The sequence below is a fragment of the Drosophila takahashii genome, chromosome X (assembly GCF_030179915.1).
Source record: "Drosophila takahashii strain IR98-3 E-12201 chromosome X, DtakHiC1v2, whole genome shotgun sequence".
Lineage (NCBI taxonomy): Eukaryota > Metazoa > Arthropoda > Insecta > Diptera > Drosophilidae > Drosophila > Drosophila takahashii.
Genome location: NC_091683.1, coordinates 16,162,237 through 16,187,758, shown reverse-complemented (window position 1 = coordinate 16,187,758; position 25,522 = coordinate 16,162,237). Strand labels below are relative to the sequence as shown.

General features: G+C 39.6%; 1 protein-coding gene across 2 annotated transcripts in view; it reads right to left on the bottom strand.

Moving 5' to 3' along the window:
• The window catches only part of sog (short gastrulation), a 30,937-nt gene extending 9,636 nt beyond the window's left edge, over positions 1 to 21,301 (bottom strand). The window contains exons 1-4 of one of the 2 annotated variants that reach the window (XM_070218624.1): positions 20,959 to 21,301; positions 11,698 to 12,476; positions 1,638 to 1,747; positions 127 to 259 (exon numbers count right to left, since the gene is read on the bottom strand). In XM_070218624.1, coding sequence (XP_070074725.1) covers positions 127 to 259; positions 1,638 to 1,747; positions 11,698 to 11,983 — 529 coding nt within the window. In that variant the 5' untranslated portion in view covers positions 11,984 to 12,476; positions 20,959 to 21,301. Of the gene's footprint in view, positions 1 to 126; positions 260 to 1,637; positions 1,748 to 11,697; positions 13,156 to 20,958 lie in introns of those variants that run through there. The other variant, XM_017158307.3, reaches the window with a different exon arrangement.
• Positions 21,302 to 25,522: the final 4,221 nt, after the last annotated feature.

Sequence of the window (25,522 nt, the reverse complement as noted above, 5' to 3'; positions counted from 1 at the left end):
TTGAAACATTAAGTGCAAATAATGGCTGGGAAATATTTCAGTGTGATCTTTTGAGTTCTCAATGGTTAGGAACCCCCCCTAGACTGCATTTGTAATCGATATTGTATGAGGATCTCATGGACTTACCGTTCCGATCGCCGGGACAGGTCTTGCAGCATTTGCCGGGCAGCGAGATGGGATCATCGCATTTGGCCGGTGGACACTCGTTCTTAATATTGCGACACTGGACGCGTGCAACGATGCGGCGCTTCTTGGGTATCTAAAAAAAAAATAGGAAAAAATAAAGAGAAAAAATAAGAATTAAGATGCGAATAGAGCGGCGAAATAAAAAATTAATTGGAATTAGTAATGCAGATTCCCAGGCCTGTCAGCCGCACCGGTCGCTTTGATTTATGCCTTGTTAGCAACCGAATCTGGTCTAAATCAAGCTGCCATCTCCTCCCAATATCATCGGTTCGGTTCGGGCCTGAATAAATATAGAAATGCTGTGTGTATGTATGCCTTCTTATAATTATTTTCCTTTTTCCTCGTTTTTTGCTTTTTGTTTTTTGTTTTTATTTTTTATGAATTCGCCAGAGCTCTTTGGTTCGGCTGCTGTTTGTCTTTTTGATGTTCCTCTGCTTTTTATTATTAATTTTTATTGGTCGCCAGCGCCGCTGATGATGATGTTGCCGCTGTGCTTAAAGTTCAACAGCAGCAACATGTTTTAAATAATTTTATGATGTGCTCATTTGCGACGCTTGCAGCCAACATAAATTATAATTAATTAATTTCAAAGCTGACTTTTATGCAATGCACATTAAAAGTTAACAAAAAGAGAAAATCATATAGATGTGCGCACTGGAGAAATCGCAGCTTGTGACCGACCATCCAATATTATATATACGGTATACCCATACCCTATATATCTATATATCTGCATATATCTGGCCCGTCTGGTCCATCGCAGACTAGCAACAACAACTCACGCCCGGTGGCGTCAATTAATTTTTGTCTCTCGACCACGAATACGCATCTACGTACGTATATCTATCATCCATCTATATCTGTATGGATCCGATCCGATCTGGTGCTCTTTTTTTTTTAACCGGCGAGGACACGAGTGTGACATTTTTATGTGTCGCCTGGGAAAATTGCTCAGTCTTGCCCTCGTTCCCCCTTTTTTTGTTTTCTGTCGTATCGCACTGCAATATATAATTTTTTTCGTGCTTTGGCATTTTTGCGTAATTCGATCGAGCATCCACGAAAATGCTGAATTTGTTTTTCAATTTGGCAAGGCTGAAGAATATTTGGCTCTGATTCGTAACATATCGCAGAAAGAGCTTTAAAATCGATATTAATCATGCGTGGAAATGCCATAAATTAGGCGCGTCCAAAGCGAAAACACAATCATTTTCATTTGCCTTTCAGTAGTGGCACTTTTCCCTGTTTCCCTGCTTGCCGTTTTCCGATTTTCCTCTGCTTGTAGCGAATGTCGACGGTCATTAGTCAATTGGCTCGGGGAACCGCCCATCAGTCGGAATTTCTTAGCCATTTGCATTTGAGGTGAATTTTTCAATAGTTCTTCAGGCATATTTTTAAGATATTCTACACATTTTAGTCACTAAATTTTAAATAATAATAAATTGATCACTTACCGCCACGCATTCACACTTGATGCAGTACATCACTCCGAAGGGTGGACCCAAATCCGCATACCAGGTCGAGCCCAATTCGCGCACGACTTTGCCAAACTGACATTCGGTGACTGAAAGTAGAGAAATGGGAATAAAATAAATAAATTGTTGTGTGTTTCCTCAATTGCCATTTAAGATCTATGGGATTTTTTTTGCTTTTTTTGTTCAATTTCCCGGCGCCAGTTGCCAGTGCAATTGCCCATATATCAGGGAGGTTAATAATAATGAAAATTCATAGCAACCAAATGACAGACGCCCACAGCCCAAGTGGAAGATGAGATCCAAGGGGGATTGCCAATCGATCAGCAACTAATTAACTTCAATCGAAAGAGGCCTTCTTCGTATTTCGTATTTGGGTTCGGGCCTTCAGCTTTTCAGGTTTTCCACTCCGATTCGGGTGGGCAGACCGATGCAATCAGAATTGCAGAACGTTGTCAGCCAAAAGCGGCAAAGCAAACAAAATACAAAATACGAAAAAAAAAAAAAAACTGGCGCCACATTCGCTGAGAGGCGTTGAGTCGCTTCCGGCAGCGTTTTCAATTACAAATTCAAGCCACTACACAGAGAAAAGATTTTCGTATTTATTTTCAAGTGATTTGTGAAGAGGTAAAGCCAAAAAAGAAAATATATTCAGTAGGTTAAAAATCTATCTGGTTTTTACATTTGTAATTATACAAAAATATACATCAATAAATAAATTTCAGTGTACATAAATGGAATCAAGAAGTAGGGGCGGCGTCTCTCTGGGGCGCCAACAAGTGTCAAATTGTGGGATTAGATCGGAAAGAGGGGCATCATCCACTTTGATAGTCTCAATTTCATTAGCAACTCTTTTGGGATTACCTTTTCGATGTGGGGCGCTTCGTTAGTTCGCACAAAATGCCACAAATCGTATGCAAATCGAAAACGCGACGCGTTATATTAATAATATATTTGAAAATGCCAACACTAACTCGGTGTCGGTGTCTCGGCAAAATTATGCTAAAACTTTTGGCGCCACTCATAAAAAATGTAAACGAAACAAAAAGACAAAGCGCCGCATAAAAAGCGATAAAAAAGGCAAATGCCCAAAATCGGAAACTTTCGCAGTCTCATGGCAATGAGTTTTTAAAAGCCGCCTGAGCGGCGAGAAAAATTTAATTAAATTAAATTTTAAAAAACGCGTCAAAGTCGCAAGGAAAACGCGCTGGAATCGCTAGGCGTTATAAGTAGAAAAAAGTGTTTCTTTATAACTTGTATTTTTTAGATATTTACACCAATCGACTTCACAAGAATTGCGGCATCTTGTAGTTATAAATAATAATATATAAACATTTTTTCGCTGTGTGTATCAAATCGCCGGCAGTTGACACCTGTTGCTCGGCGCTGCGAGTTGTTTTTGCTCTGCGGCTCTGTGGCTCCCCCGCGGTTATCGCACACATCATTCACGATTCCATATCTCTGGCCATGCTGCCCTGATAATCGCTCCTCCGACGTTTTCGCATTTGCTCGCCAAATGGCCGGGAATAGTAAAAACTAATAGACAGCGAAAAACGGGGGAGCGACCATAAACTAATTAGCCAAATACACGTGATAGTGGTGCTGGGTAATTTGTATTATTATTATTTTTTTTCATTTTTGGGTCAATCTAACCACCCACCAGCAAACCAGTGAGCCATTGAGAGAGGAGGACCGCCGAAAGCAGTCGAAAAGCACCGAATCTCTGGCGACGGCGCCATGGCGTATACGTGATAAGTGGCGCTAACGACGCGCGACGTTTATCAATTTTGTTGTTGCCGCTTGTCATTGGCGCCAGTTTTATTTGCGTGCGAAACAATTTAAATACAACAACAAAAATGAAACAGAACAGAGAATGAAACAATGAAAATAATAGATTTATATGTGCACAGGGCAGCAGAGCTCAGCAACAACTAAATACATAAGTAGGAGGAGCTGCTAAGGCTGAATGCAGATCAACCAGATGATCGGGGGGACTGTCGGGGATACATATAGCGATAATCCCCAGGCAGGTCCATTAATCATACTGCAAGTCTTGATCCCGCCCTGTCACACATTTCACAGAAAGTGTCTCGCATAACAATCAAATTAATTAAATAGAAATTTAATTTAATTGTGACCAGGCGAAATCGCAAATTACCTAATTATAATTTGAGAAGGGGCTTAACGTTAAACAATCAGGGAAACAGTCGTAAATAAATAAATATTGGGGAGTTTGCGAGTTGGGGAGGTGCGGTTGCAAGATACGAAAATTGGGAAAATTATAAGGCCATAATCGAAATAATGAATAATATTCACGGGGCTTTTTTGGCCCATCTTTGGCGCTATCTCGCTCTCCTGACACTCCACTTCCTGTTTTGAACCTCAGCTGTTGTTTTTGCCATTATTATGATTGTTGTTGTGTTGCCACAATTTGTCTAGACATTTGATGTATGACCGCGAGCAAAAAAATTAAAAAGAAAAAACGCGGCCAATTTCTGTTTCTGTGATTTGTGCGAAAATTGCTATTTGTTTGTTTGCCCCTGCACTTAACAGGGCCGAATTCGATTTCGTTTATGGGCGAATTAATCTCTGATCATTTCCAATTGATTGACAAGCCGAATGGGAATAACACCGAAATTCGAACAATATCCATGTAAATATTTTGCACCAAAAATCTGTGCAAAATAACAATGAACAAATGCAGCGTGGGTGAACGTAAACAGCAACAACACAAGAGCATTCCGCACGCTTTATTTTTAAGTTTAATTTAAGACGAAATGTCTAGAAATAAATTGTTCTTGTGAGCGAACGCTCATCTTCGTCTTTTGCCGCCGCAGCTACCCTTTATTTTTCCCATTTTTTCGCAGTGCATTGACTCACACAAACACACACAGAAGAGAGAATGTGCAACAAATTATGGTGCATCAACGGACAAAGATGAGTCAAAACTCGAAAGTGTCTGGGCAAACATTTGCAGCATACGAATCATTAGCAAACAAATGTTAAAAATACTAAAGACATCCTCTGCGGCAGCACTTTCCGTTGCCAGGCGACACAAAAACACGAAATGTCAAAGAAATGGTAGAAAAAACTTTCCGAACTTTCCTATTTCGATTGGTATTTGTTCAGAAATATAGAAATAATATCTAGAAATAGTTTCGAATATTATTAAAAATACAACTATTTCCAATAGAGCTTGAAAATGATCGATATTATCGATAATTTCGATATTTTTACAATATCAAGCTTTGTTCTCGACCAATTTGTGGGGTGTTCGTTGGCGCAGCATAAAGACAACAAACTAATGGTCTCCGTTCTTTTTTCGTGGTTCTGCAATGTGCTAATTACAGTCGAAAGAAACAGGACCAAAATGCCTAAAAGGGGGGCGGGGGCACATGTGTCATCGTGTTGGTGGCTTTGGTTGCTTTGGTGGCCAAAAGGAAAACGGAAAATGGAAAATGGACCAAAAGACTTTCGCCTGTTGCCAAATGCGTTACAGTCGCTGACTCACATGACGCAGAACCAGCGGCGTCGAATTGTCGGCTATTTTTTGTAGTCCCACACACACTATATCATACACCTTATATACACACCGCCATATATATATATATATATGGGTTTATATATACAGGGACAGAGCGAAGTGCCTTTGAAAATTTTGGCGCTCGTACGCGCTTTTAATTGAGTTAAAAGATCAGCACAGATCGGTGCATATAGCTGTGCGAAAATATATAGACCAGGCCGAAGCTGTTTTCATTTATCTATAAATCGAGAAATGTATATATTCTCTATAGCCCCTATATATTTATTTATTTTCCTTCGTTTTTTGCTGCTCTTGTTTAATGTTATTTTTATTTTGCGCCTTAATTAATTGTGGCAAAATAATTAGCGCAAATGTTAAAGCTCAACGTGGGATATCATAAAATACAATGAAAGGCAAATGGTAAATGGCGAATGACAAATAAAATAAATGCCGATGGGTATTCTTTTTTAAGATCGATTTCCCGAGATTTTCCGATGTTATACATTTTTTAGATCGCCTGCAAAAGGATTCAGATTTTGATTTTGAGTTTGTAAATTGATGATTGCACTCTTGGAGTTGTTCAAATTTGACAGCTACGAGTGTTGAACTGTCAATCAGTCCATCGGTCAATCAATCAATCGTGATGGAATGAGTTAAAGGCGGCGAACAACAAAAACGGCGATAAAACCAAATGAAATATTTGTTCAAATGGTTCGCCAGCGACTTGTTTGTTTTATAAGCAATTAAATTATTTAAGTGCAAAGCAAACAAAGTCAAAATGCCTTTCCTTTACTTTATTTTTTTCTCTTTTTTTTTTGGGGACACGCCAGTTCTAATGAAGATTTCTAATGGTTGATTAAGTGCGTCGCTCAAAGGCGGCAAGAGGTGCACGGCGAGAAAAGCGAGATCACTAGAGATATTTGTATAGTTTTTGGTATGGTATAATCAGGGAAATGCCTTTATCTTTACCTCATTTTTTCCCAGTGTAGGTGTGCCACTGGTGGGCGGGGCAGGGGCGTTGCAGGGGGGGTTCTTCTGTCATCATCGCTTGTGGTGGCTTGGTCGTTGATAATTTATGACAGCCGCGGAGCGAGAGAGAGCAAACAAAATCGGATGGCGGTGGCAACAAAGCAAACAACAACAAAACCAAACCGATGGACAAATAATCCCCCACCCACCCACCAGGTGTACCACCAGCAACCACCCACCGCCACTCCCCCAAACTACCGATTGCACAAGGAGAAATATAAAGTTCAAAAGTGAAAAAGCCGCAGCGAAACGCCCCGAAAAGCCACAAGACCAAAAAAGAGGGGCTCGTTCCGTTCTTCTAGCTGTATCTTCTCTGTCTCTTTCCTTCAGCGTTTCTTCTGGGTTTCTAGCCAAGAAGAATTGCTAAAAAAGAAAAGAAAGGAAAGCAATTTTACCTACGCTGCATTTCGGCTTATGTAAAAGTCCGAAATTTGCACAAAAAGCCAAAGAGTACAGTGCGTTTCGTGGCAAAAACTTAAAGAACTCTTCTCCAATAAATAATAAATAAGAAATTAAGATATGCAAGTCACTAGATCAACTATTTTCGGGGTCGTCATAAATCTTTGCAAATTGTATTTTGCTTCAGTGGCCGCTATAATGTAGAATCTATAATATGAATGCAATTTGGATTCCGTCTGTAAATGCCAAACGATCTATGGATCATTTATATATCTGTTGCATTTCATACATATATCTTCCTATTTTTCCGTTTTTGTTGCGTGTGAGTTAACTTTTTTCTATTTTGGAACAGTCAACAACAACAAGAACAACAACAACAATGAAGACCCGGCCTGGCCGTAAACATTTTCAATGACTATTTTTATTTTTGGTTTTAGTTTTTTGCATTTTTCATACCCCCATATATATACGAATACGAATACGAATACGTATAACCTACACATATACCATTCGTGTTCGCCTTCCTTCCCATTTACAAACCAAATCACGCGACTGCGACTTGCCCCGCACAGATGTCGACAACAACAACAAGAACAACAACTATAGCAACAACTAAAACAACAACAATAAGAACAACCCAACAACTGAATACGTTGGCGGTTTCGTTGTTGTTCTTGTTGCTAGCTAATTTTAAATGCGCTGATAAGTTGCACAAATATGTTGAGGATGTATTCCTTTTATTTTATTCTTATTCTTATTTTTATTTTGTATTTTTTTGGGGTTGCAATGAATGGGCAGACAACAATAACAACAACAATAGAAACAACCGGCAAAACGCGTCACGCGACACGCGATTTGCGGGCGTTTTTGGGTTTTCTTCTTGTTTTGGTGGGCGTTTTTAGCACGAAAATGCAAAATACAAAATACGAAGCGAAAGATTTGCCCCATGTGCGACTATTAAAGGGTAAATTTAATTGTCGAGCTATGCAATTGCATGCCCAATTGCCAATGGTTTGTTTGGCGACAAAAATTGCCAGCAATTTTTATATAGAAAAAATATAGTTTGCTCAACGCCAAAGGCATCGAATAATATTCTATTATATTTTCTCGGTTGGCTGTTGAAATAGTCATCAAAGGGTTTCGCAAATCTGTGAAATATTTTCAACATTTGCCATACCATTTGAATACATTTATTTTTTTTTAAATTGCTGAATTATTTCAAATTATTTAGTAAATTAAAAACTTGAACTTTCGGCCGAACCCATTGAATTTGTATTCCCTCCTCCCCCAGAGATGGCAAATTGATGCTCGGCAACTGATAGAACCTTCAGAGCTTTTTCAGAGCCGCTGAAGCCCGCCTATCAGCGATCCGCAATTTAGATGATGCGTGCGAATGCATCTCTCATTTAGAGAAAGGCCCCAGATATATGGGGGATATGGGGGATATGGGGGGCGCTGATGTAGCGCTGATTGCGCCTTGATAATTAATGCATGGCAAGAATGCGGCATGTGCTAATGAAAGGCATGGCAAATGCCACTGAGATGTGCAGATGGATGGCGCCCATAAAAAAAGAGCCCAGCACAAATCTGTTATTAGCTGTCAACTTTTCGCCGTCTCACTCTCTCTATGGCTCCCCGTCTCTTTTCAGGGTTTCCTGTCTTTTCTGCCTTCTGCCCAATCAAATTGCAACTTCATTCATTGGAACGGAAACGGCGTGGAGCCTACGGATTCGATTCAATAAGATCGTATCGTATCTATTTTGCCTACGCTCTTGGCCAAATTAATTTACGCCAGACACATAGGCTTTTTTTTATTTTTTTGGCGTGTGTATTATATTTTTCTCCTATTTTGTTTCGTTTTTTTTTTTATATTTTCGGGGTGGGCGAAGCGGAGTTTTCTGCAATTTGACACCTTGTGGGCATTAAGTGCTTCCTCTGCCCACACGCTGCGGCGACGCCTCGTCTCCGTCTGCTCCTCGACGCGTCTGTGTGGCAAATGCAACAAATTGGTTGCATTTCGGGGCGGGGGCACCAGGGGCGCCGAAGCCCCCCCCTTTTTGGCCAGCTGACATGCAACTGACAACGAGGACGGCGGCGGTGGCTCATTTCGGGTGGCTGTCGCAGACGGCCCCAAACAAACGTCAGACAGACTTTGGCTTTGGCTTTAGCTGGGGGCCTCTCGGTCTTAACGTGTTTCGTGCCGAACCAACGTCCCCCCCCCTCCCCACTTTTAAATACCCTGCCTGAGAGTCCTCAAACTTTGTTTCTAAAATATAATGGTTATATAAATTGTTTTCTGCATAACTTGGCCTAAGCTAAAGCTACGGTCTTTAACTATATAAATTTAAAAAGATAATAAACATAGGTATGTCTCCACAGTTTCAGCAGGGTATTCATAGAGTCGGTTTTAGCCACCTAGCTAGCTTTTTTTCATCTTCTTCGCGTTTCGTTTTCCGCCGCTGATCATGATATGTTTGCCGAGATCCCAAAACGAAACGAAATGAACGGAACGATTTTTTGCCGTTGCCGGCGGCTTGTTGGGGGCTCTACGTAGGCACATCTTGATCTTTTTTCATTGCCTTTTTTCGGTCGTTTTTTTTCGGACGGTTTTCGTTTTTTTTTCTTCTGTTTTTTTCTGCTTTTTGCCCGTTTGTATGAGTGTTGTGTTTTTACACGCATTCATTAAAAATAAGTTAACAACTTTTTAACACCTAACTGGGCGGCAGACAGTTGAATAAATGAATTATGCTGACGAATGGCGGCACCGTGGGTTGCCGATGGGAATGGGAATGGGATGGCGAAGGGGTCGGTCAGCTTGTTAATCAGTTAAATTAAATGCGAAATGAACAAAACGAATTGGCTGGTAGTTTGCTGGGTCTGTCTGCGTGGTCTTTGACGTTTGATTAGCCACCAGTTGGGTTCCAAAAGCAAAAAAAAAATATATATACGGACGACCAAAAAAAAAAAGAACTGTTTTGGTAGTTGTTGCTACTCTGCCTGTGCGTTGGCTTTTCATTCATTCTTTAAAAATAAAACGAGGAAAAAGCAACAACGACGGCGGATAAGTGTGTCTGGTGGCTGGGGGCTCGCAGCCATATAACGACTAAATTATGCTAAGACTTTGTATAAACAGAGATCTCGGGAAGTGGGTGCCAAATAGGTAGGATGCAAGTTGCGCGTGGGCGTCAAAGTGTGCCATCTACGATTGCCTACGATCGTGGCCCGAACCAATTACCGAGCTTAACTCATTTCGCCGTGGCAACATTATGAAAACGACCAACGATATGGGGGAAACTTTGATATGCGGCCGGGGCGGTTGGAAAGTTCAGTTTGCAAAAGAATTGGTAAAGTTACGTAGCTTACTTCTCGAGATATTCGAGTTCAAAGTTGATGGCTTAAGGGATTACCTTTAAGCGTACACGTATTCGTTCCGGTTCCGGCTCAAATCCCGGGATCTACACTACAGGGCATCCACTAAGCCCTAACAGAACCTGTTAATCATCATTACCATCGAGCCGCGTTTTGTGTGTAAGCCGAGAAACGCTTCAAAGTCGCTAGCTGCAACGTAAACCGCAATCTGTTTTTAATTGAAAATGCAACAACGGCAGCGGACCAAGAAAAAAAACGGCAACTTGGGAACATAATAGTATGCGATATAGTATAGGGAGCCGGGGAGCCAAACAGGAAATGCAGCTAATCAAGCGTGTGAGTTGCAACAAATTGCAATTGGGTGCCGCTCTCCAGTTGGCCCGATCCGATCCGAAACGGTCTATATATATATTAATCTATTTTGGTATCTATCTCTGGTAAGCGGCTTACGGACGCCGACGCGTCTGCGCAGTGCAGGCAGCGAGCGGAAGGGAATTCCCGCTTTCCGGATTAGCTTGTACAATAAAAAAAAAGGGAGTGCTGTGCCGCCGGGAATATCCCATGGCCCATATACAATGTACAATATCCCGAAACCCCTGGCGGGATTAGAGGTGCGAGCAGGTCCCGCCTCGACACAGGCTGGAATTCTACCTGCGAAACGGGAACGGGGATTTCCCCGCACCATATAGCCATATATCCATATAGCCGGCAGCCGACACGGCGTATGCGCAATGGGCAATGGCAACTTATGCAACCACAGCGGAGGTAGAAATATCAGAAGTTCTGGGCTTGAGTACCTTTGACCATGCAATTAAATGGCATATAAAACTTATTATTGGAAATTATAATTTGAAATTCTATTTAAAAGAAATCTTTGGTAATTGCATTTTGCTGAATATTCCGATGTTATAATAATATTTTTAAACAAAAACCTATTCTAGTTTAGCAACCGGCGCTGTTTATTCCCCGATTGTAGCAAGTGATATACATACGATATGGTAGAGGAGGTAGAAATATCAGAAGTTCTAGTCTTCAGTCCCTTTGACCATGCAATTAAATGGCTTACAAAAAAATCGTTACTTGAAATTCTATTATATTTTAAAGAAATCTTTGGTAATTCCATTCTGCTGAATATTTCAATGTTACAATATTTTTAAAAAGCTATTCTAGTTTAGCAACCGGCGCTGTTTGTTCCCCGATTACAACAAGTGATATACATACGATATGGTAGAGGAGGTAGAAATATCAGAAGTTCTGGGCTTGAGTCCCTTTGACCATGCAATTAAATGGCTTATAAAACTTATAATAACTTGAAATTCTATTCTTTTTAAAAGAAATCTTTTGTAATTGCATTTTGCTGAATATTTCAATGTTATAATATTTTTTAAAACCTATTCTAGTTTAGCAACCGGCGCTGTTTATTCCCCGATTACAACAAGTGATATACGATATGGTAGGGAGATAGAAATATCAGAAGTTCTAGCTTGAGTCCCTTTGACCATGCAATTAAATGGCTTATAAAACGTATCTTTAAAAATCATAACTTGAAATTCTAATCTATTTTAAAGAAATCTTTAGTAGTTCCATTCTGCTGAATATTTCGATGTTATAATAATTTTTTAAAAACCTATTCTAGTTTAGCAACCGGCGCTGTTTATTCCCCGATTACAACAAGTGATATACGATATGGCAGAGATGGTGGAATAGTTGGAGGTGACTTACCCGCTGGTCTGTTGGACCGCCTGCCCGTGTCGGACTCCTCGAACATGAGCGGCGCATGCCGCCGGCCCTCCGTACCGCCCACCAAACAGACGATCAGCAGTCCGGCGATGAGCAGGTGGCGCAGGTGGCGGATCAGGGGGGCTCTGTGGATGGATCTGGGGATCTGGGCTTCCGTTTCCACTTCCGTTTCTTCGCTGCTGCTGTTGCTGTTGCAATACCTTTCCAGGAGCGGTACTGTGCCGGTGGCCGTGGCCCATTCACTCGATTTCCTCTGCTTGTTGGCCATATTTATATGGTTATTTTGTTATTTTGTGGTGTGTAGTTGTAGTATTTAGTATGTATTTTAAACGCCCGGCTTGTAAAGCACGTTTCACAGTTTGAACAACAACAAAAAATATATAAAAACAAAGGTCGCAACGCACACACTGGCACACACACAATGGATATAGATATATAGATATAGATATAGTATAGAACCGATACCGATTCTTGTACTTCTCTTGCAGATTAGATAACACACGCGAGTTTCGCGCGCCGATCTATTGGATTTATTCTATTTGCTGTTTTTAATTCGCTGTCTTGTGTTTTGTTTTGTTTTTATTTAGCGGCTGCATAAATTTGCGTTTTTCGTTTTCAGTTTCGAGACTTGTTTTTCTTAACTTGGTTTTTACTTGTTACTTTTTACTCTTATTTTACTGTAATTTCAATTCATCATCGCATGGTATAGTGTGGCTAAGTAAAGTTCAGTTTAGTTTCGGCACTATTGCGGTATATATGCTCTGGAAAATAGAGTCGATCTCGGATGGGGATTACGACAACGCGAGTTTCTGGCGTTCAAGTTAGCGGTTCGGATCGGTTCTGCGTTCTGCGTTCTCGTCGCGGCGACTTTTTATCTACTAGATAGCTGGCGGTGCGAACCGCCGTGTATATGATGGTATTGTGATTTTGGATCGGATCGGATCGTAGCTCTCTGGGTTTCTTGGCTCTCTTGGCTCTCCTCTCCGTGTTGTGCGGTTGCGAACGCTTGGTAAAATAATGTCCACACGGTATCGGTCGGTTGAATAAATAAACTACCAAGCAGGCCAACAACTGCGCGCGCTGCGACGCCGACTGCGGCGCAGGCAGCGCGCTCTCTCTCTCCCTCTCTCGTTTGCTCTCCCTCTGCCGCTCTCACTCCCTCTCTCTCGCGCACACGGACACGATCGTTCTCACTGCAATTTTCGCAACTGCAGGTGTGTGCGTGCGAGTCGCGTGTCGAAGAGATGCTTTGGCGATGACGAACGAGGCAAGTTGAAGTTGAAGTCGAGTTGAATGAGCGCGAGCAGCGCTGCAACTGCAGCCTCTCTTTTTTATATTTTACAAAAATTAAAAAAAAAAGATATTGCCAAAATAAAACATTGGAACTTTGTTGGGGAACAAAACAAAAGTTTCGCAACATGTTTTACCTTTAGTCTTGCAGTGCAACATGCCGCTAATTTTAAGTTTAAAAACAAATTTATGAAATAATCAATGCAATTAAAAACTCAACTGAAAACTTCCTTTTTTAACCATTTAAAATTAAATTATTTTAGTAATGCAATATAGTTTAATAAATATTATTTCGATTATATGGATGAAAATCAAAAATATCTTTTAGTTTTGCACGCTACATTTTTTACCAAAAAGTTCCTGTGCAACATGTTGCAAACGGATCTCACTCTCGCTCGCACTCACGCACTGGTTGTGCAAATTTTGCTGCCGACGTCGCTGCGGGGGCGTGAGCAGCGCAGCGCATCCCTCCCTCTCTCTCTCGCGCGACGCAGGCCTCTTGGCCAATCGCAAAGTCAGCCGAAAATGCACAACAACCATTTTATCAAAGTCCAAAATACGGAAAGGAATCCCTGAATACTGGAACCTCCAGCTGGGGTTTTTTGAAATGCTCTTTAATACTGATTTCGGTTTTCTGGTCCAGCTTTATGTTCGTGCCAATTTAAATGTTTCTATTCGGAAAACCAAAGAATATTGATTTGTTCTCCAAAAATACAATTATCCCTTAAATAATAAATTTAAATAATTTTTATACCCTTGCAGAGGGTATTATAATTTTGGTCAGAAGTTTGTAACGCAGTGAAGGAGACGTTTCCGACCCCATAAAGTATATATATTCTTGATCAGGATCAATAGGGGAGTCGATATAGCCATGTCCGTCTGTCCGTCTGTCCGTCTGTCCGTCTGTCCGTCTGTCCGTCTGACCGTCTGTCCGTCTGTCCGTCTGTCCGTCTGTCCGTCTGTCCGTCTGTATGTCTGTTTCAATACCGTTTGCGAGCTCAGTTTAAAAGCTAGCGCCTTGAAACTTTCACAGTCGTCCTAAAACATGTGTACGCAGATCAAGTTTGAAAGCCGACCCGATCGGACGTCTATATCCTATAGCTCCCATAGGAACAATCGGATATAGCTTTCACAAAAATGAAGATATTTCGCTCAGTGTAAGAGCTATTGGCATGAATCTTTCCAAATCGTATTTTTTTGTGCGTACCTTGATCAGGGTAAAAGCGCGTGCCGATCGGACGTCTATATCTTATAGCTCCCATAGGAACAATAGGGTGAAATCGGTCAAAATTTGACGTTTTTCAGGATATTTCGCGCAAAATATTAGCTATTCCCATGAAACTTTCCAAATCGTATTTTTTTGTGCGTACCTTCATTAGGGTAAACGCGCGTGCCGATCGGGCGTCTATATCCTATAGCTCCCATAGGAACAATAGGGTGAAAAATTTTAAAATTTTATTTTTTCAATTATAAAATATTTTGTTGTTTATTAATGCATGTTGCTAGTCTAGTCAAGTTTTAATTCGTAAAATCTGCAAGGGTATTAAAACTTCGGCTTGCCGAAGTTAGCTTCCGTCCTCGTTATTTTCAAAAATCACAACATTTAGTATTTTTAAAGCATTTTGTTTTATGCCAAGTTGTTTTAGCGTTTCGTTCATAATAAACCTCTTCTTTTTTGAGTGTATTGCCAAGCAACCGCGTTTTGAATTTTCTTCTAATTAAGGTCTAAACTTTACTTCCAGCTAATAAAACTATTCTTAACTCTTTTGGTAAAAAAAATATTTACAATATTGTAAATGTCTTAGGATCCTCATTGGTCCGTATTTGAAAATCAGCAAATGCAACGGTGAAATTAAATTATTTTTAACAGTTTGCATAGATATTGTTAAGAAATTAAAGAAAAACTAAGTGTTTAAAAATGACTTGTCCACAAATAAGCTGATTGGAATGCCACACATTTGTATAAAAATACACTGTTAACGATAGTGAAATTCCTCGAAAAGTGTTGAGTTCGTTAAATTCCCAGGAGAGTCGTGAATCCGAGAATCACGAAAACAAACCGTCCTCACTCTTAGATTGATTAAATAAAAGGAATTTGCCTGCCATTCCCCGAATTAATTTGCCTTCGGTGCGACAGACTCTTCCGCTGGCTGCAGAGAAGTCCCTTTATGGCCGAAACATTCCATATATCATCGCACAAATATTATAAATGTCCACTCATATAGCAGCCGGCACGTGTGAGCGCAATTAAAAACCAGAACAGGACGGATCACAAACGAACCGAGGCGAAAAAATGAACCATCGTCAACTATATATTAAGTATTGCTAATAAATAATGTGGCGGAATATGACAAACTGAAAAATTCGAATTGGAACTGCCGACTCAAACAACAATATATACGTATAATTTGGTATGTGGCAAAATTTCTGCGGTTTTGCAAGTGGCTTTTATTAATTAATTGGTTTGCTTTCCCCTCGTTTTCATCTTTATTTTTTATTTTCGACTTCAACTTTGATTTTATTATCAGCGACATAGCGCCGGCCGATCCAATATGCAGACGTTAACATCGCGCGATATCGTTAACAATCATTTGTGTCACATTTAAAATAAAAATAAAACATATTAAAATAGTTTTCGGTATATTAAGAGCATAAAATACGAAGAATGTAAGGCGTATGAAATAATATGCACGAAAATAGACAGATGGCAGGAGCATCAACAAAAGAAAAGCAAACAACACGCTTTGGCTTTTAACCGCATTTTCCATTAATTTCATATTTGATATACCCAACTCATCCAGGGTTCTTTCCTTCGGGGTTTGCGGTGAGGTGTTCCCTAAATCTCTTGGTAAATCTTTATTTTAGCACAGAAATTAAAATAAACATCTAAATTGGCTACTTTTCTATATTTAACCAAAGCGAAATATTTTTTTATAGTACCTAATATTAAAATTTGTGAATATATTCTGAATTTTAGCAAATACACAAAGTTCAGGTAAGCCTTGTGTGTGTTCCTTTTCTATTTGATTATAGAGAAGTGTTTATTTTTGATAGTGATGTGTTTCAGGTTAGGGAATCCGCCAACATCAAAGAAAACCAAATAATGACAAAGGACGTTTTAATTTTTAGCTTAAGGCTGCACTTTATTGCATTGAAAAGTTAAATTAATTTCAGGACCTATAAAATAGTTTAATTTAATATTTAATATTAATTAAAAACCTAATCAATGGTTGCATTTATATATCAATTAATAAAAACTAAAATGGAATTTGGCCACAAAATAAATGATTTATAATAGATTTCCATCCTACGCTTAATTATTAATTATTTTTTGCAGGGTATACCGCCTCCGTTACTATCAATTATAATTCCCTTCTGCTTTATTTATTTATGTTTGGCTTTTTTGTCGTTTTTCTTTTTGTCAGCCTCATTTAAGGCGACGTCGTCGTCTGCAATTTGAAATATTCCTATAAATGTTTTGGCCTCACGGCCCCGCCGCAAACAAATAAAAACAAAAAACCTATATACATCAATCGGTGCGGAGCGTGTGTGCGTGTGTTTGTCTGTGTGTATATGAACGATATCTGTCTCTTGTCTATATAAAAAAAATGTTAAATGTCTGAAACATGCGTACAAAATGCCATTGCAAAAGCAACAACACCAACGACAGCAATCAACAATCGCCAGGAAAAGCAAAGAGCAAAAAGCAAAAAAGCAGAAAGCAAAAAGACTGGGGGAAAAGGAAAATATAAATGAACCAAAAACAAAAGCAAAATTCAGCAGACGATCAGAAAACAGAAAAATGCTTTTCCTTTGATTTATGTAGTTTTAGCGAGCTCTGCCGGCGTCGACGTCGCCAACATAGCACCAACATGACACACACAGCATATTTATGTCCATATAGCCATATAGCCGAGGAGTATATTTGAACAATCTGTGCACACTAAGTAAAGCGGCGAGAAATATGATTTGTATGTCAGTGGAAAGCTCGGTGGACATTTGGGGAAAGTGTGTTTCTTTTGTCTTTGCCTTTTGGCCAAATTGTACTTTGAACGAGGGGGAAAAATATGCAGAATGGGGAGAAGGTCATGGCAGCGATCTTTGACATTTAATTTACCCATTATCTGGATTATGTCTATTATTTCGTTTTGGAAAAATCCCCTTGGGTACTTCCTTTTTCCTTCATTGCTTTTATTGGTTTTTCTCTAGCACATCAATATTATTTATTAATTAAAATTTAGTATTGCATCTATTTCTATCATGTCTTCTCTGCAATCTCTTGAATATCAAATAAATTTGTTAATTAAACTTAAAATTACTAATTGATCAGGTTGATTTGTGCAGGTTAATTTAAGATTTTTTAAAGATCAATTTATTCACATAATTTTGGTATGAATAAAACTGATGTTTATCTTATCTTACAATATCTGTTCAAAAAATACTAAACTTGGTATTTTAAAACCGTTTTTTTTAATAAATTTTATGAAATGATATGTTTGAATCATAAATTTGATATGAAGTAAGGTAGAAATTACCCTATTTCATTTTTTTCTATCTAGGCACAGAATTTTTGTCCGATATTTGAATAATCATTAAAGGAGAATAATATTTATTTAGTTTTCTCCTATCCCCAGTCGAGGGTCATTGGCAATAAATATATTACGGCACCCACCTTCCACTCAATTGTGCATTATATATACAAACCTACATACATATATATATCTTAGCTTCTTATCAGTCGATTGCAGAGCGGTTATGTCAGTGCTCCACCGAGTATCCGCGTTTTGTTTACAGCCCCACATTGTGGCCTATATCGGGCAGACAACTTTTGTCGTGTGGGGGCTGACTTACTGACGAGCAGACTGGCTGACTAATTGACTGACTAACTGGATAGCTGACTAACTAACAGACCGACTATCCGACTGACTGTTAGACTGCATTGGCTTTTTGCTACCTTAGCAGGCAGTTGGCAGTTCGATACTCGATCGTTTCGTTTCATTCCGTTTCGGCTTGGGCCACATTGCGCATACGCCGCGTAATCCGATAGAACAGTAGCCAGTGTGCGAGTGCTGCTGAGTGTGAAACTCTTTGACAATGCCCGTCAAGGTGTCAGAGCTTCAAACCGCATTCAGCCAGCGAAGACTACGTAAATCAAGACGTTAGTTCATAAATTCGATTCCCATCCAAAGTCTTCAGTCTCTCTGTGTGTGAGTTAGTGTTTGTAAATTATTTAATAGCTTGATTGACAACCATGAGCTAAGCCGATATCCGACCATAAGGTCTATCTGGCTGGCTGTTTGTCTGTTTGGCTGCTTTTCGAGATCTTGCGGTAGGCCCGATTGTTGCTTCTCCGAGACGTTTGTAACTGTCAATCATAAATTAGATCAAAGCAAATCACAACAACATCGGAATCGGCAACATCACCAGCTCAAAATTGCCTGCATTCATTTAAATGGCAAATGGCAAACGCACACAGAAAGACATCAAATGAAACAGAAGCAGCCAAGTGACGGCTTTTGACTGCATAACAGCCCAGAAAATATACGCACTGGGAGAAAAGATATATCAAGTTTAATCACTTGATTAAGTTAACCACAAACAGAATTTAATTTGACAAAAATTCCAAAATATATCTGAAAGTCGTAAAATGGAGTTTACTTTCTTTAATTTTCTACTTGATATTTTCTAAAAATATTACATAAATGTTTTTAAAGTGTATTACATAAGCATGCACTTATGTATGCATGTGTGATTGAGTGCTGTTTTACTGCAGTCACATGCAATTGATTTGATGGTCATCGAAGCCAGAAGGTCCAATCATTTGAGACATTTATTTGAACTAGTTGGAAGCAGTAGAAAAATGAACAGACGAATGGTGGCAAGGGAATTCAAGTGACAGAATATGAAGAAAAATGGGATGGTTATAGGTTTTAAAAAGTAATTTTTGCTCGAAATATATTTTATATAATGAAAAATATTTCGTACTTTATTTTCAAATGAAAGTAAGAGTTCTCGGAAACGGTATCTTATTCGATTGAGTAATTTTCCAAGGGTGTCGTCGAATAAAAAATGTTCACAATAGTTTGCGGCTTTCTGAAAGCCCCTAGATGAAATTCCATTATTTATAAGCTGACTAACCCCCAACACAAAGTGCCACCCTAGCAACAGAGATTCGTGTATCTCCCTCTCGCTCTCACTCTTTCTCGCTTTCTCGCTTTCTCGGCTTCTCTGTTTCTGTGAGCAGGCCAAAAATATCACGTATACGTCATGTGTGTCATGTGTGTGCGTCGCGTAGGGCAAAAAGGCAACGTAAATGTTTTGTTTGCCAGACAAAACAGCAAGTAAAGTGGCAGTAAAACCGCAGTTAGCCAACTGGGCAACATCGTTAAGTTCTTCATCTCACGATCAAACGATCAAACAATCTCGACTGAACCGGCGTTCGATTGTTTGATCAGTTGATGGATCGAAATGGATTTGTGTGACTGGTGGAGTTTGCACTGATCGGAGCAACTTTTATGATATCAGAGTACATTAAATGGAAAATAAATAATTATTGCAAAGTATACAGCTTTTATTCAAGCTTCGCTAAGATGATAATAATATTAAAGTCAAAGAGGGGATTTTAAACCATTTGAATTCTTATTAAACCGATTCATTGTAGTTAATACACCCAAAAAACTTGATATCGATATTGCATGGTAAAAACGATATGTTTATAAGTAAACGAATTTTACCAAGCGCATATCGATTTGATCACAGCGTGTTTTCTTTGTGTGTACCTATTATCTTCTATTTAATTTGAAATTAACTCAAATATGCTATTGTTCTATAAAGATTTCAACACTTTTATATCTATTGAGTTGATGGATTTTTCAAACCTATGTATTTACCTCCTACACCCGCACAATTAATCTCTTTATCTTCGCCCATATCTCCCGATTTCCAGCGATCGAGCGATCGAACCGAGAACGCCTGGCTGCGTCATCGAGTACAGCGATCTAGGTACTTACCCCCGCCCCATTTCCTCTGCCACGCCCTCGATTTGAATCATGCTGCAAGTCAGCAACAATTGCCATTCGATTGGAATTGTAAATGGTTCGCCGCTGTTGTTTCTGCTGTTGCCGGTTGCTATTGAAACGCTCTGGAAATTTCATCATGCCGTCGATCGATCTATCCCACCTCTATCCACATTTACCTCTATAGCTATAGATATGGCTATAGCCATCCACCGATTTGCCCCCTTCCATTTTGGAACTGGTCCCCAGTCAATCGATGTTCGATTGATTTTTCCCATTCTTTTTGATTCGTTTTTTTTTGGGTCGCCCTTTTGGCGTCAGTTTCGGTCTAAACACAGTAATAAAAGAAATCATGCCCCATTCCTGGGTAATTGTCTCGTTTTTAGGGCGTGTGTCCCGGGCTAAGTGTCGCCCCATATCTCCACGATCCGATATTGGATCGGATTCGAATTCGGAATCGGAATCGGAGTAAAAATTGAAATTGAATTGGTCGATGACATTCCATTTCAATGCGATCATTAAAACCGAAAGTGAGAGGCTGGCAATCAAGGGGGAGGAGAGCTTTCAGGTAAAAGAGTCGCAGACAGTGCGTTTCAGGACTGTAAGATTGTGGTCTACTATTAGAACTTGATTTTAAAAAAATTCCCATTTATAAATTCTGAATCGCCAGTCCTTAAAATTGCGAAACGCACTGTACCAGTGCGCTCAGTGCTTATTATACTATTTAACGATTCACCCACGCCCATATATGTGTCGATTAATGGCGATTTAAGCTGCAATTTCCACAACTAATAATCATAAGTGTAAAGCATATTTTTCCGTTTCGCTTTCTGGCACTTTTCACAATGTTCAATGGCAATTTAAGAGGTTCATTAAAAACCAATAACTGCCTCTGTAATTGCCGCACACAGACGCGTCCGCATGTTCGTATACATACGTATGTGGGTTTCACAGCAAAAAAAAAAAGAAAAGGGAAAAGTTCACAGAAAGTCTGTTTCGTATTTGATTTATATGCAATGCGTCGCTAAACGCGCGCGCACTTTTCGATATGACTCCTGCTGCCAATCGATATCGCTTAGATTGGTCATCGAACTTTGGGTGGGAAGAAGAAGAACAGGACACAAATTGGTCACGTTTTCGGCAGCGGTTCGAGTGCGGTTCGGATGCGGTTCGGGTGCGGTTCGGGCGCGGTTCGGGAGCGGTTGCGGACGCGTTTCGGTTTCGTATTCGGGCTTTTGCTGCCAAAGCGCGCGCGCGTTTCTCTAGCGGCGTTCGTTCGGTCGTCGCGATCTTTGACAAACTGAAGTTTTCAGCATATAAACATATAGACCTAGATCTAGACCTAGACAGAAACAGCGGCAGCGACGGCGGCAGTGGCAGCGCAGAGCCCGCGGAAGCTCTCTCTCTCTTCGTCGCCCAGTGTCGCCACCCACTCTCGCGTATCGCAAAATAGACGACGGACAGCTGATCCCACCCGTCGGCATTCTCTTCTCCGCACCGATATGTACATAGATCCCATCCAAAAGCACTTCTTCTAGGACTCCAAGCAACAGCACTTTCAGTTCCATTTCATTAAATATTTATAGTACTTGGCAAGCTTACACATAAAACCACTTTCGGTCAAGAAAACAGCTTGATAATAATATATAGCTTGATTGATAAGCTTTATCATTAAAGAAAAAATTAGTAATTCCAATTTTTTTGTGCAAAATTGGAATCTGGTAAAAATTGGAATTTTTATTTTTGTTTTTTTTTTTCTATAACTTGGCCAAAAATGGTCCTACACCAAAAATTCTTACTGTTTTGAACAGATAACAAAATTATCAATAAATCCATAACACTTTCCGTATGATTTTGGAAAAATAAAGTTTTCGTCAATTTTTTATTTTTTTTGTAAGGGGGTAACTCATGATTTTTTGCGAAAAATTAAAAATAAATGAAATTTCAAGGTTTAAATGCCAATCGTTAGGAAATTTAATAACGAGTTCAGAAAGGTATGACAATCCATACTTTGAATCAGTATTTCCTTTGTTTTAGCGAAAAAAACGGGTTTTTTTTTGGAAATTCGGGATTTTAGTTTTTGACAAAAATTGGAATTTTTCTTTTGGTTTTTTTGGTGTAACTTGGCCAAAAATGGTCCTACGCCAAAAATACATACTGTTTTGAACAGATAACAAAACAATAAATAAATCCATCACACTTTCCGTTTGATTTTGGAAAAATAAAATTTTTGTCAATTTTTGTATAAGGGGGTACCCCATGATTTTTTGCGTAAAATTAAGAACAAATAAAATGTCCAGGTTTAAATGCCAATCGATTGGAAATTTAATAACGAGTTCAGAAAGGTATGACAATCCATTGTTTCGGTCCAAAAACAAGATATTTTTTTGTAGAAATTTGGGAATCTGGGGAAATTTTTCAAATCGGACCATTCGATTAAAAGTTATGCGCGATCAAAGTTGTATATCTCCATCTGCGTCGCACTACTTTAAGCTGCTATAGCGTGCTCTCTTGTTTTTTTGATATTTTCTCTTTGTGCATTTAAGTATTTTGGGTGACTTCTGACAGAAGACAAAAGCTTTGGTACCTGAGCCGTGCCCACTTGGCGGAGTCACGCCCACCATTCCACCGCCCCCTGCTTAGTGAGGCGTGTTGCCTCACCCACTCGACGGGCAGCAGTAAGCAGTACAGTGAGCACTAACCTAGGACAGCCCACGACGCCTTGGGTGTGGAATGGGGGGAATGAACGGCGCCATTGGCCATGACGCCTCATGACGTTTGGTTTCCAGATTTGAAACTCGAGACAGCCAAATTTCGCAAATATTCGGAATATTCGCGCGCTTTCGATGCAGCAAACAAAACAACATTCGCTGACGTCACGACGGGATGATCCATCATTAAGAACGATCCATCGAAAAACAAATGCACACACTTTCCATGCACATCTAACTGTTGGCCAAGCTATTTATTTTTGTTACTGCAAGTTATTTGCCAAGTGATGTGTGGCTAAAAATAGCCGCTCACCAAAGTTGTAGAACATTTTCACCGGCTTGGAATGTGTGTAAATATATTTACAGAGATCCGTCCATGTGGATATACTCGTACCAGTACGAGTATGAGTATGAGTTGAGTATGAGTACTTGAGTACAATGGAGCAAGCCGGCCCACAAACAAAACAATCTGGTTTCCCTTTCAATTCATATTCTGTCACGATCCAACGTTGAAGTCCCAGTCCCGACTTTCCGACTCTCCGACTTTTTCTGAACAATCGAGGCTGCGACGTGATAAAATCGGGGAAGCTCGAAAAAGGTTTCCCAGCTACCCAGAGATTTCGCGCGAAATTGGGCAATGTTTGGCTGCTTTAAAGAGGATTTGCAACTCAGTGGATTGAAAAATAAAATATAAATTGAAAAATATTTATAGAAACTATTTCATGGATTGTATGAACCTTTATTTATTATATTGTTTTTTTTTTTTTTTAATTATTAAATTTAAACTACAAATCTTTATGCCCAATTTACAATACAAATATATTAAGATAGGCAGCGATTTATTAGTTTTTAAAATGGCAAACAATTAGTAATGCTATCACTCGTTATATTTATTGGATTAGTGACTCTGGTAGAGTTTTCAGGGCCATAGATTTTAGCTGTTTAGTTGTTTTGGCCAGCGGCTGACACGAGACGGGAATGACCCCATAAATATTTGCCTGGCAGCGCGCTTTCGCTTAGCGCCAAATCAGCTGCAAATGCGGCGGCAATTAGTGCCTTTCGCAGGGGCGTTGGTCGAGGGGGGTGGCGGGAATGCAAAGGGGGGGCTGAACATTCTTCAGAGCAACAAGCAAACGAGTTGGCAAGGTAAGCAAACAGGCGGAGAGAAGAAACAAACAAAGAGCCACGGGCAAACAAACAGCACGCGATCATAAACTCGGGGGCACGTGCGGGGTATATATGTATGTAGGTAGGTATGTACCCACTCGTATGCAGATATATAGGGCTATATAGCTGGCCGATCGACTCCCATGATCCTACGGTTGGCCCATAAATCGACTCGGCCACATGATGCAAATTCAATAAATTAATGCAATCTAAGCAAATGCAAATGTTTATGGCCACAGTCCGGCGGCTATGCTGCCCAAAAAACAAACACAAAAAAAAGGAAATACATTTAAAAAAAATAAAACAAAAAACGCAGACGAGCGGCCAGTCTAAAAAATAGAATTTTATCAGCGATCGCATAGAGGCGCGTGATCTTGCCAGAGAAAAATAGAACCGAGACGGTGACGTTGACGGTGTAGCTTCTGATTTTTCTACTGCACAGTAAACATTTTTCAAATACTTAGAATTGATCAGTGAAAAGTAGAGCTTGGAAAAATATCGACAGTTTGCTATTTCTCGTTATTTAAATAACGAAAAGTCAATTATTTTCAAGCTCTAATTAAAATGCTAATATAAAAAGGACTCGAAATAAAGCGATAAGAGTTGTAAGGCAAAATATATATTTTTAAAATCCATTTTTAATTTCACTATTATTAACATTTTTGTTTTAACATTTTCGTATCATTTAGAAATAGATAATTTCGTATATAACTAGAGAAATATATATTTCAAGATAATTCTTCTTACACATTCACAATTAATTTTTATTTTAATTTTAATTTAATTAATAAAAAGTTTTAATTTAAGTGAATGATTTTTAAATGTGTATTTAAAAATCTATTAAATCTAGCAATAATTTCCAAAACGATCCCCATTCTTGCGGTGTAATGATGATGATGAGACTGGGAATGCGACCGAAGAATAGGCATGATGATGATGGGGATATGGGAATGGGGATGAGGATGCGGACGAGGATGAGGATGAGGACGTGGTCGCAGAGGATGCTAGATGCGAATCGAGGTGATGATGGCGATGAGTCAAGCCACGGCGGCGGCAATAGATAGTCACGGCATGAGTACGAAATCCGCAGATAATTAAGACAATGGCACTGCCGGCCAGACGGCACAGTGAGCATCTCAGCCAGATACCGTCCACCGACCACCGACCGCAGATATATCGTCGAGATAACAGGGCTGAAACAAAAATCAAAAATTAAACGAAACAAAAGAGAAGAAAACGAAACCAGAACCAGAACTAGAACTAGAAAAAATGCCGAAAACCAAACCAGAAGATGGCCCAATCAGTGAAATCAGTGTGCGCAGACAGCGCAAATTGTTGGCCAATTATTTATGTGTTTTGCATTCTAGTTCGCAGATCAACGGCAATACGCGGCGTATGCGTAATATTTGAGTGCGACATGGCGGATACGTAATGTGGCCAAGTGAAGCCTGAGCCGGCAGAACTTCAAAACTTCGAAAACCCTATACTGCGATTATTAAAAATCCCCCTCGGCTAAGTCTTTTCTGGTTAAAACAAGTTCTCCATGTCAAATTCGCGGTTTACGTAGCTTCGAGCACTTCTAACCGAATCTGACACATGTTTAGCTAAGCCAAAAACAAATAC